The sequence below is a fragment of the Phalangium opilio genome, unplaced genomic scaffold (assembly GCF_054372755.1).
Source record: "Phalangium opilio isolate 3A_F unplaced genomic scaffold, DU_Popi_V2 ptg000217l_1, whole genome shotgun sequence".
Lineage (NCBI taxonomy): Eukaryota > Metazoa > Arthropoda > Arachnida > Opiliones > Phalangiidae > Phalangium > Phalangium opilio.
The window spans coordinates 11558761-11571762 of NW_028324218.1; the positions used below are offsets into that span (position 1 = coordinate 11558761).

The 13002-nt window shown below is 33.9% G+C and overlaps 1 protein-coding gene across 1 annotated transcript in view; it reads right to left on the reverse strand.

The window, feature by feature from the left end:
* Positions 1–854: 854 nt before the first annotated feature.
* The window catches only part of LOC149616304 (nose resistant to fluoxetine protein 6-like), a 46474-nt gene continuing 34326 nt past the window's right edge, over positions 855–13002 (reverse strand). Inside the window, exons 3-15 of the mRNA XM_089856458.1 lie at positions 7893–8128; positions 7452–7566; positions 5656–5743; positions 5510–5589; positions 4927–5091; positions 4762–4855; positions 4045–4131; positions 3812–3977; positions 3373–3452; positions 3173–3304; positions 2049–2169; positions 1657–1986; positions 855–1115 (exon numbers count right to left, since the gene is read on the reverse strand). Of these exons, the coding sequence (XP_089712584.1) occupies positions 873–1115; positions 1657–1986; positions 2049–2169; positions 3173–3304; positions 3373–3452; positions 3812–3977; positions 4045–4131; positions 4762–4855; positions 4927–5091; positions 5510–5589; positions 5656–5743; positions 7452–7566; positions 7893–8128 (1937 nt within the window). The 3' untranslated portion in view covers positions 855–872. The remainder of the gene's footprint in view (positions 1116–1656; positions 1987–2048; positions 2170–3172; positions 3305–3372; positions 3453–3811; positions 3978–4044; positions 4132–4761; positions 4856–4926; positions 5092–5509; positions 5590–5655; positions 5744–7451; positions 7567–7892; positions 8129–13002) is intronic.

Sequence of the window (13002 nt, forward strand, 5' to 3'; positions counted from 1 at the left end):
CAATTCATCTCCTTTTCTATTCCTCCCTGGTGTAATGGTTTTGGCGGTGTAATTTAAAGGGCGATGATGACCAAATTGTATCGGTCAACTTAAAGGATTGAATTCTCAACCTTTTATAACTTAATTATCTTTATTTATTATTGGTATTCCCAAAAACTTGGCTGAAAAAAGATAAGTTTTTTATGCGTTGACCACTTGACCAGACGTTCTAGGTGTCAGTTTTATTTAAACCTACACATACATTTTTGTTAAGGACTGTGTGGTTTAAAATTTGAATGAGGAACACAATTGAAAAGCCCCTTGCTTTTAAGTAACCCATCTTGGTAGGAAATAAAAAAATTCTCCTGTACCATAACGGATTTACCTATTAAATGTTCTTATGAAATATTACTTTTGATGAAAATAATTTTTATTCCGATTTTACATTATTTTTATATTTTTATGAGTGTTAAGGAAAAAATGTATTATTTACATGGTATTTGTAGTGGCACCGAAAATATCTCTACCTCTATTGTGTAGAAATGATATTATTCAAAGGACCATAGTTTATTCACCTAAAAATAGTTTCTCACAAGTATTATGGCCCAGCGGTATTTTGTGCCTAATGTTACGAGGTAAAAATGATTGGCTGAATGCTAAACGCACTTCTGTTGAAACATCCAGTTACGACGCGAAATTTATTTTAGTGCCTAAACACCAAGCATATCAGTCCCTAACTAAAATCGGGCGAAATTAGAGTTTAAACACGTTAGGTGAATAACAGTTTAGTAATACAATGTCAATCTAGTCATTCGCGTTGGTCTCACTGAAGTATTCCAAGAAGCACGTCTGCCCAGCTTTCACAGCAAAAAATCTTTGAATTCACCGCATTATCATAAACGGGATATTTCTCCTTTAAGGTCATTTTGTTCTTTGTTGTCTTCAATTGGCATTTTGCTTTCTTTGTTGGCTTCACCATTTTGATATACTTGAGTATTTTTTAGACTTTGAGCTTTCTTGTTCTTTAATTGAAGTAGAACGAAGTTGGCCAGTTCTCCAATTGGATTTTCGACTAGAATGTGCACACCAAAAGCTGCCATTGACGATAAGCATAATACTCCGAAGAAGTAGTATATCTGTAACAATATGGAATTGCATCAGAATAATGAAATTTCATATAGAACAAAAGGCGCAAACTATGGTATGCAATTGAGATCGCTTTGAAAATAGAAAATACACAATAATTTGGCTTGGTATTTCATTCCATTAATATAAATTAAATAATTGATTTCATCAAGCAACAAATAGGATTTCTAGAGACGTTCTCAGAAAGCTTTTAAAATGTATGTACTTCTATACGGTGTCCAAGGATAGAATTGAACTGCGGTTGGGGTCATTCAAGCTCAGGGATTATATCTGTAAATATGTCCTCCCTATGCAGAGTGTTTCTGATAAGTCTGCCATAAATTAAGAGGGATGTTCTTTGGGCTATTTTGAGTCGATAATGTTCTATGACATTTTGGCGTCTATTATGATTTGAGTGTTTCGGGTATGATCCCTTAATTAAATTAGCATTGTCTTTCAGTTTCGCAATTAAATGTAAAAATACGTTTTTTTTGGGGTAGAACTTTTGACAACAAATTTACGTTATGTGATGAAGGAAATTTCAAAACGTACCATTGTAGAGTGAGTATAGTCGACGGGACCTCGCCTGGAAGCCACATAACCATAAACGAAGAAGTATTGTAGTAGGTACGTTAGGTAGGATATTCTACAAAGTGGCTTGTAGGCGGAGAAAGACAACAGGTAGTTCACTATTCCACCACGCCTGAAATAACAAGCGACGCAGATCCATGCCAAACACGATGCCCAAACGGTACGGTATAAGGCTGAGTAGATAACGGCTTCGGCTTCACCGTACGGGGTTCCCATGTTCCATTCGTGTGTGCCATAAACGGTAGCCAGACCGCTAATGGCTGCAGTGACCCATCCTATCACGGCTGTCCACTACAAAGACAAAATGAGAAATTTACCTCAGGAAAAAATAAAATTTTTATAGTTATATTTACAAGAGGCATTTTGTAGCTTGGATTTTTGGCAATCAATGTTCCTGCAAAGAGACCAATAGCGTACACAGAAACGTGAACATGGGTGGCAGTGTATGAAAGCCTCATGTACTCGCTTCCAAACCTGTAAAAGAAGTGGTTTTCTTCTGTTAGAAAAAATCGACCATTATTTTTCCAAAGGATCATGTTCTGCTGAGCTTGTAATTTGTGTGATTTTATGAATGGCAGATAATTGTTACATTCTGATATAGAAATTTTAAATCCTCAGTTTCCTGATCACGGGCAGAAGCTAAGGTTCCCACTTTTGCCCGTTGTTAATTAATTTAATTGTTAGTTAATTTGTCAAAACGTTTTGAACCGCTACAATATGAAGTTTTTAAATACTCAAACCCAAAAATCCTAAAAGTTGTTGGATATAGTGAGCCGGTGAATGATGTTTTGACGGCAGAGAAATTTCTCCACATTTCTCAGGGGAATTTCTCAAAAGAGCCACGGATTTGGAACATTTTTCTACTACTTTAAAGCAACACACTGGAAAATATCAGCTGGGCGTTTATGATCAGTCACCACTAACTGGATACGGATTCTACCCTTCATAAAATAAGGCTACCATCCAGTATATCCACTGTACGACTAATCGTAGCTTGAAAAGATGAGACTTATTGTAAGTGGGTTTTCGCACTAGGAACGCAGGAATACTTACAAAACCATGTGAATAAGTAAGGGGACTCTATTAGAATTAATTTAGGCCTTACAATCATAAACAGAACCAAGTTTTATTGTAGTGAATGACTGGTATAAGATCCTACATATCTAGTCAAGGTGTTGAGTATATACAGGGTGTTTTTAAAGGTATGTCAGAAATCAGGTGGAGTTTTTTTTGGACTCGTTAGCCGTCCGGGCCAACGTTTTCAAATAAAGATTGGAGTATTTTACGGATGACCCCTTAAATTTATCTAAGAAACTTTAAGACAACGATAATTCAATTAAGAGGTTATCCGTAAAACACTACAAATTTAACTTGAAAACGGTGGCCTGGACTGCGAAATGTCCTAGAACAATTTCTAACAGATCTTTCAGAAACACCGCTGTATATGTTGATAATGCATATGAACAGTTCATCTTACTTGTAATCAGTCAGCAAAAGCGTTCCAAGAATTATAGTAGGTGGGTACTTGAAAAAATACGTCACGAGTCCCGTTGATAAAATGGAGACGAAGACTAGCATCAAGAGAAATAATTTACCAAAGACTTCCCTCCTAAACGGATTAAACAAAGAATAAATTAATACTTTCACTTCCTACTCTAAGAAAGATTATATTCTTACTTTCTATATATGATTAAGAATATTATTCCGAGAAGGAAACATTGGAAATCCACTGGAATATACCAACTGTGTATCAAACACTGAAATTCAAAATATTTCATTTTCAATATATCAAAAACTTTCAACTCAAATGTTTTGGTACGTTTTTGAGTATATTTTAATTAGAGCTCGGCATTACCCATCCATTATATACGTTATTTTATCTTTATCCACACTTGAAAATTTTCCAGAGAACTTACATGTTAAATCGTATTATAGCCACAACTTTGTTTATAAATAATCGGTTATCCACCAATTTGAGCATAATGGATAGAAAATGCCGAGCTCTAATTTTAACATTCAAAATCAAATAGTTATTATATCATTGGCAAAATTGCATTACAATTAACTTAGTATGTTGATATGCAAATACATTTTATTAGATTATAAAATTTATTACCATATCATCGAATTTGAAGAAGTTATTTATGAGAAGCATGTTGGCCCACCAGCTTTCACGGCATTTTGAGGCAATTTTTTCTGTGTAGCTTTTCCAGAATGGTCCTGAGCCAAGTAACGGTAGAAGAACGGCAATTCCAATAGTTACCAATAAACATGGCAAAACTCTAAATTCGTACGATATTTTTTACAGTCTACTATTTATTGAAATGCAGGCCTATTATATCAACTAACCTGATTATTCTGCACGCAATGATGAATATCGGATGTACTCGCACGTCTTTAAACTTGCGTATCATGCAGTATGCCATCACAGCTCCACTGAAATAAAAATGAAAGTTGCTTGAAAATAAAGCTTTATAGTCACTTTGTACCGAAACCTATATCTCTGAAAGTTAACATAACTTTGCCCTTAAGTTTGTAAGATATGTTCCATAAGAATGACACTACCAATACTTCGTGATGCTAGAGACTTACTGAGAGCCAGTTCGAAAACCACACAAGACTTGACTTCACTCGGTTATGCAGTAGAACTTCCTATTTAGTCTCACCAGGCGTCGCTTTAGGAGAGTCTATGACGTTTCACCTACGTCACTTCATGACAAGCTCTCAGTAACCAGTGACAAACTTATGGAACAGATCTTATGAACTTATGTTTTGCCTAACTAGTGCCCATCGAATGGAAATACTCCACAATTAATAGACCCTTTTTAGAAGTCTGGGGTAAAATAAGGTCTGCCTTGTTTTCTTACGACAGAACATGTATGTAAATTCAAAGACGTTAGATTTTTATTAAAACCATAAGGACTTCGGTGGACTGATAAGGTTGATCGAAGCACTCAATTTTCTTTGGACCCACATACCATATGTTTCTTCTCAATAATATATATCAATTAAAAGCAGACTATATTTTGAAATAAAAATCAACCGCAGGACAAATAGAATTCTCACCCAATAAATATGAAGGAATCCACTGAAAGGTACGTATTGCTTCCGGGTTCGAAAAGGATGTCCTTACGGAAATTATCAACATTTAGTGGATTTCCTATTTCGTAATCGAAGTAAAAGGTTTTAATTTCTTCAACTTTTTAGGAAAATTTTGCAATAATTGCTTACTTAAAAGCGCCTTTTCCGCCATGAAGTAACAATGCCCAAGTATAACCCAGCTCATGGACAGAAACCTTAAACCGTTTAAAAAATCCAACTGTGCAGATCCTCTCTTGTTGTTAACTGCCTTTAGGAAATTTCGTTTCACAGAGAAAACTTCGATTAATGTGGCACCTAAGAAAAAAATTTCATTATTTATTTCTTTAAATATTCAAATACTATATGCAGATGTAACATAATAGCAGTAAGTATCGTTAAATTTCTTAATGAATGTAAGTTAGCCTATAGATAGGGATTTTGCGTGAAAATTTAATGGGCAGGTTCCGGGCACCTCTAGTATAACCATGTTATACCTATTAGTTCTACTTGGTGATGTGAAATTACCGTAATTTTTACAAACGGTAATTGATGGTAATTTATTTTATCAGTTTATCCTTTGAATTGCGAGCACTTTATACCTAGTTTAGCTACTTTGAAAAGGCGAGCGAATGACAAATTGAGGGAAACTGAGCTCGAAGTAAAATACGCTAGGCCTAATTCTTAGAGTCTTCGACAGTCAAGTACACTTAATTTCATACAAATTAAACTCTACCTTTTTTAGCGTCAGACTTTGATAAGAAGGTTGCGATGGTTCCCACTGTGTTGATGAGTATCACAGCTCCGAAGCAAAATCTATTAAAATATTAAGTGTTATTTAAGAAAGGACATACAGTAAATCAGGAATTGAAAGGTGCTCACATTACAATTAGTTGAACTGTATCCAAAATCGGCGCTTCTTTAATATCACAGGAAGTTACTTCGGTGCTTATATTCAAAGGAGATGCAACTGTCAAAATAAATAAAGAAACATAAATAAATTACAAGTTACGAGCTACTTTTTAACGATAGGGTAAAAATGAAAATTAAGTGATTTTTATTTTTCCTTTTACACTGCTGACGATTAATGCTTGAGGTAGGCCAAGGAATGAATATTTCTTGCAATCTTTTATCTAACAGATATTGATGGCTCATATTACTTCATTTCGGAAATAAACTATAGAACTATGTTAGTTTTCTGAGGAAGTGTTTTTGTTTTTCAAACTCAATTATTTTAAGTGACCACTTCGGGTGTATAAATATTTGAGTATGTTGCATAATGAGGGAAAATACAGGTTGGGCGAAAGCTTGTACTCGGCTCGGAGAGGTAATATTTTAGATTTCCCAACTTGTTATTGACATGCTATTATTGGTTTCAGGTCGTTCAATATAAATTTTTGCATTTGTGTGACGTCTGAAATAGGACTCAACCAAACAACTTCTAATGAACTTTCCCATATAGTGCTACTGATACGTACTTCAAAGTTTGGTCAAATTCTATAACCAATTTTCTCTGTGTACAAGGAACAAAAATCCAATGAAAAAACTGTGTAAAATATATGTGTATATGATCTATTTAATCAAACGGATTATGGTTATAAATATGTTTGAAATCATTGTCAGCACTGGGTTCAAGCAATAATATCAGTTCCGCTTTCAAGATGATGGGTTTGTTAAACCGTATGCAAAGTTGAAAAAGTCAATGGCCACTGCCCAGGAGAAAAACAACAAGAAACCTGAAATTTCCAAAACTTTCCACAAAGTAGATTGAATGGGAAATCCCCAAATTTGATGCGGATATTTTAACCCCAGCCTCAAGATGAAATTAATGGGGAGAGCAGACTTCTCATAGTCGGAATTAAAGCATATTTAGATAGGTGCCCGCAGGCACTCATTAATGTTTGTGAAATTGAAAGTTCCGTTGATCTCTTTTCAAGGTTAAAATCTAATATTAAAATGAGTACTCAAATCTCTATTACGGGCCTAATCTTTTTTTAATAGTTTTGTTTTGTTTAGTGAACTTATTCGAAATTTAATAGACATGTTATTCTTGTAAAGCAATTAACACATTCGTTAATTTAGAAGTATGATTAAATACTCTATAAAAATGCCATTTAGTTTAAGGAACTACATATAGACAGTGGAAAACAGTCATGAGCTAATGATGATTACCAGAAATACGTAAGTTCCTTCTACTTGCAGAAAGGCCCAGAAATAAATAAGTAAATAAATATTCTTAAGTTGAAGAAATCTATGTATTCCTGCGATTAAACATGTCACATTTATGATAACTCTTTTTCATCCAACGATTTATAGATTATTTTTCTAGTTACCCTGTCATTGTTTTAAAAAGGGCACAATAGTTTAAATTGCTAGCCAAAGAAGTAATCTATGTCCAGGAAAGAATGAATATTAAACCTGGGAGCATTAGATATACAGGGTGTATCAAAACTGATGGTAGGACCAAAGTACAGTATGTTCTTTAGGCGGTTTTTAGTCGAAAATCTTCTGACTTTTGCCCTCTCAAATTAACCGACAAGTTGATAAGCTTCGTACAAATGGGATAAGCTCATGGGATCTTCTATGACAACTATTCCTTGGTTCTCAGGTCTATAGGACTATGGGTTGATGGGTTTTTGGTCTGCGGGATAAGTTATAACAGAATTAATACTACTTACCAAACTTAAGAACTTTATGAAGGTCTGTACTAGAGCATTTGGATGGAATACAAACGCCCCATCTAACGGAGGCGTCATAAAACCCGAATAAATGCTTGGCAAACTCGTCCATAAACTACAATTCAAATAGTTTAAGTCAAAATATTACAAATAATGAATGTATTGTCTAGAGATGAGAAATTACCATAATTTTTAAAAACGTTAATTTACCGATTAAACTATTGAGAAAAATAAAATTACCGTACTGTTGGTAATTCTTGGTAATTAATTTTTTCATGTGTATAAAGTCTATTAAACCATGTTCAATTGTAAGCACTTTCTTAAAAGTAAATTACTATTGTAAAATTACGGTATTAAATAAATCGGTAATTTAAGGCGATATTTGGTAAATTACCGGCTCACATCTCTAGTAATGTCATATAGTTTCTTTAAATTACTTACCTCGGTTTTGAATGTGGCATTGAAAGTTCTAAAGACTTGATCGAATACTTTAACGTGTCTGGGCTTTGGGGGTAACGGTGGTCTAATACTTATTAGGCAATACTGGCCCTGTATTTCCTGGTGTTTGTTAAATTCATTGGTAGGTTCCGTTATATCCAGGCATTGATCGTATTCGCCTAGTGCACTCATGGTACCTTGAAAAAGACCTCCTTCCGGTCTTCCAATAGAATCCAGCACTGTAAAAGAAAAATTGGAAATTTAGTTGAAAAATTTAATTATATATAATGCGTATTTTTAGTTAAGGTAAATAATTATTGAAAATGTTTTTATTTTGTTTTGAGAACTAGAAGAAATATATAAATATTTAAGATTCAATATCTGTATGATGTGGTTTTTAGAAAATTATTGAAATGGGATTATATATTATTCGTAATTTTAATTAAGGTAAAGAAGTATTTAAAAATTTTTTATTTTGTTTCTAGAACAAACTTTTCAAAAATATATCAATTATTAAGATACAATATCTGTATAATGGTTATTTTAGAAACGTATTTTTAATAACTTCGAATTAGAAATAAAAGTTATGTTTAATAAAGGTCCAACCATAAAAAAATATTATGGATGTGAAACAGGGTTACTGGCTTGGGGGCTCGCGAACCCAACTTTGAGAAACCCAACCAAACCACTTCTAAAACCTTCCTTTGGTGTTACTGGTATCAACCATGAAGTTTGGTCAAATTAGGTACCGAATAGTGAATGTGCATAAAGAATATACAAACAAACAAGCCATCAGAAACAAGATTCAATTTTCAAATATTTATTTTTATATATTTTTTTTAATAAAAAAGAAAATAATATAACCTCAAACTTTCTTCTAACTAGAACTAGAAATACCATTAGCTTTGACGATTTAAATACTTTTATTCAAGCGCATCGAAGAACACACTGACTAACCTCAGAGGAACGAAATATTTCTTTGCGTGGTAATACAGGAATTTATAGATTATTCAATTTCTTAATGTTATTTTTAAATAAACCTAAATTAAAGCTTTGACAGTTGAAGCCCTTAAGCAAAATTTTACGCCCATATATTTTATAACACGATTAATCCGGTATTTTATAAGAAATCTCGTAAAAAACGATTTTTTGATATCCGTAAGTTGATTTTATGTAAGAGGAAACGTATTTACTTCCCATATTAACAATAACGCGCATCAGAAGATGTATCCAACGAAATCTATTTTTCCTTAATAGTCATGTTCACACATACATGGAAAACCGGTTCGAAGTAATTCAAAACGTTTCCAAAGTTAAGTGTGAACAAAACTAATGCTGGCGAAACTAATTACAAGTACGGTTTCTTGAAATTCCTTCGCAAAGCAAATTAAAGCGGGGTCTGGGTCCTCTGGGAGGCCAGTACCTATTTTTCAGGGTTATTTCACCTGGTATGAGGCTCTTAAGGGTACTTTTAGAAGCGTCTTAAGCCGCGTTTACACGAGACACTCAAACCGTTTTGAACCGTTTTGGAATGTACAAAAAATAATATTACGCTGTTAAAACCAGAGATCTTTCACGAAGAAATGCAAATATTATTTTTCAAAAAGTGTTAGGCCTTTCCAAAACGCTTGAAAACGGTTCCAAATTGTCTCGTGTAAACGCGGCTTTAAAGTGTGAAACGAGGTTTTTGAAAAAAGTTATTTGTAGCTGTTAGTTATTTTTCATCCATGGTTGTAGAGACCTGCAGTTCTGAACCGATTCCCATGTAAATGTGAAACGAGGTTTTGAAATCGCTTCAAAGTGGTAATAAACAGAGCTTCAAACTAAGTTGGAGAGACCTGCAGTTCTGAACCGATTCCCATGTAAATGCGAACATAGCTAATGTAATAGTGTAAAGAACTAACGAAGGGCAAAGCCCTAAAGCCAAATAGATCTAAAAAATACAGATTAATATTATGCCTATTTTGTATCTTCGACGAAGTGTATACTCCGTTATAAGTCTGCCATAAATTAAAGTGTGGGTTTGTTGGGTCAAACCAAGGTCAGACTGAGTGAAAAGTGACAAAGAGCATGGGGTCTAAAACATTTAGTTTCCGAGGTACGGGCCCCACAAACATTGGCCCCTAAAAAATTAAGGAAACGGGCTCACGTGTGGAGTAAGAGTGCATAAAATGTAACAAAATTAATAAGCCTTTGTCTAGCTAAAGTGTACGTTTAAAGTTAGAATTGTGCCTAAGCTGGCAATGTAAAGTTATTCAAAGTTCATAGTGCAAGGGCACAAAAGTGGACATTTTGAATAGCACCTTTAACTAACGAAGTTTGATTCTAGTGTAATATTCTCTTTAATGCGCATATAAGAGCCCCTTCCAATGCATGAACGTAAAATTCAACTAAGTTACTCTCAGTTTTTGCTTTGGATAAAAGGTTTAGGTGACACCGCATGTTATCGCAACCTGAACTTGAATAATAAAATATTTCCACTGCAGCTGGCTTCACTCATCGATGCCCAACTCCGAAATGCATTCTGGGTTTTGTAAATAGCTACAGATGGCCCCAAAATCAAACGTACCCCCACCAAGTTGAGAAATTGATGCTGATTGGATGTTGACCGAACTTTCTGACCCTAAATACCACGAATCTATGATTTTATTAAATTACTGAACCCTAAAAATTACATCTAGTGGCAACGTTTACTAGATTAGCAACTATCTACTAAAGCTAATTGTGACATCACATGGTTTGGGAAAAAGGTAGGTACAATATATTATTTAAAGATATCGTTTAAATACAATAATATCCAGTTTGTAACTATTAAACCGTTGTTTTTTGTCAAATGCACCATTGCGAGACCCTAATCTCTCCTTAAAACCACGTTTATTGCGATGCAGGTGCAATAAACGCTGAGGGCTGCTGATCACACTTCTAGATATGGAAAACGATATATTTGAAATCAAAAATACTTCCGCAAACAGAGTTCCGAACGTGATAAGGGTTAAATAGTGTTTTCAAACGAGTCACGTTCAACTAAACTGCTATTAATAATTCCCAAATAAAATCCATAGGCTTTAGAATTTCAACGTAATTGAATTATATTAGCACACTTCGAAATAAAAGCTGGTAAAATGTACAGATGTTGGACAGTCACGATGTTTTGGTTACTTTTTGGTCGACATTTTAAAATATCGCCAAAAAACGTTTCTATGTGATATTGTGAACTGGTTGACATTATGTCAGTTAAATCGTTTGAAACGTATGAAAGTTATTTCTGCAGTTAGGCTCTTTACATTTTCCCAGATTATGAAAATCTTCCTCAATAAGCACCTACTACAAGCAACTTCCGAGGAAAATATCACCTGCCATAAGCTGGGCGTTTATTATCACTTACTCAACAGGACTGTTACTTATATACGGTGTTTGAAAAAGCTTAAGTTTTCTATTGGTGATTTTTGAGTCGAAAATGTTCTATTACATTTTACCATAAGCTCATAAGATTTGTCATGGGTTACTGAGAGCTTGTCATGAAGTAGCGTAGGTGAAACATCATAGATTCTCGCCTAATGAGGCGCTGTCAAAGGATTAGTACAGACTAACTATGAAGATGGACTGTAAAACCGAGTGTATTCCAAATGACCACTTAAATTTAAGTTAGGAATGTCTTCCAGATTCTTCGTTAAATTTTATTTTTCACCGTTAAACATCCTAATCGGTGGCCCTTACGGCAAAATGACATTTAACATTTTAGACTCAATATTGTCAATTGAACCCAATTTCCTTCGGACGCACCGCCCTTTTTACAACACCCTGTATAAATTTATTTTTTTAAATAAAACAAATGTCTCGCATTTATCTAGTTAAGTTCATAAATACACTATTTTTGTAGAATGAAAAGTATATTATCGGGGGTCATGGCTTTTTAAATTATCAATTTAATCGTAGCCTATGGGCTTTGTTAGTCTCGCTTCGTGAAAAAATAATACGATTCAAAGTATTCCTTCCTCCAAGTTACGTTCAAAACCAATCCATTTAAAATTAAATTATGGCCCCGAGTTAAACTTTCTTTCCGTAATTTTAATTTTTAAAAGTGTACATGCAACCGAAGTTTTCCAACAACGTTTTAGATATAAATTGAAATATCCAATCACGCGCTTTAGCAATTATTTCTTAGGGACGAAGTATATACGCAATGTTACATGATTAGTAAATACTGGTACCGAGGCGTATTTCATGTTTAATCTTGCATCAACACTTGAGTATTATTATTCGAGTCCAATCTTCTAATGTCCACACGATATTACCAAAAATATTTCGACATTTTCTAGTCTAACAACCTCAGGTTAAAACTTATTTCGTGATAATATGGTAATTATATTATTTTGTTCGCATTGGAAAACCAAAACATGGTACCTTCATTAACCCTAAGGTTTAGGTCAGTAGGAAATTGAGAAATTTTTTTGGAAATAAGAAATAATGATGATGAAGCAAAAATGATATTATCATTGAATGAAAGTGTTTCTTTATAAACATCTCATATGCAAAAATCCACTGAAAGGTTATTTTCCTTCCACATTAGTCAATGATTCCTAAACCTAAGTATCGAACAAGGTGTTTTAAGCAAGGGTGGTTGACAGAACAGATTTAAAATTGCTTTTTAGAATTTTAACATCTACGATTAAAATTGCTTTGTTTTTCAAGCACCTAAAACAGCCTGGAAACTCCGACAGTTTAGCTAGATTTTTATATTTAATACAATTACTTTGCACGAGAAAAATGTGTCAATTGAATTTCGCCAAAGAAATTGTATGGGTGACTCTGTCCCACAAATATCTAAGCCCACAGCTAATTTATTAAAATCGGCACAAAATATTTTTAATTAAAAGAAAAAAATCAAAATCCGTTAGTCAATCGCTGAGATTCAGCGTTGGTGACATTATCAAGCTAAACCCGACCACAAATTGCAACCCTCGCTCAGCTTCATTTAGCTTACAAATGGCAAAGAATTATTTTCAGTAATTCGAACTACAAAAGAAGTAAAACCATAATTTCGGCCATGATGTTTCACTTGTTGCTAAGGCACGTTAGTAAGTACAGTTTTCGCGAGTATTAATTAGATGAA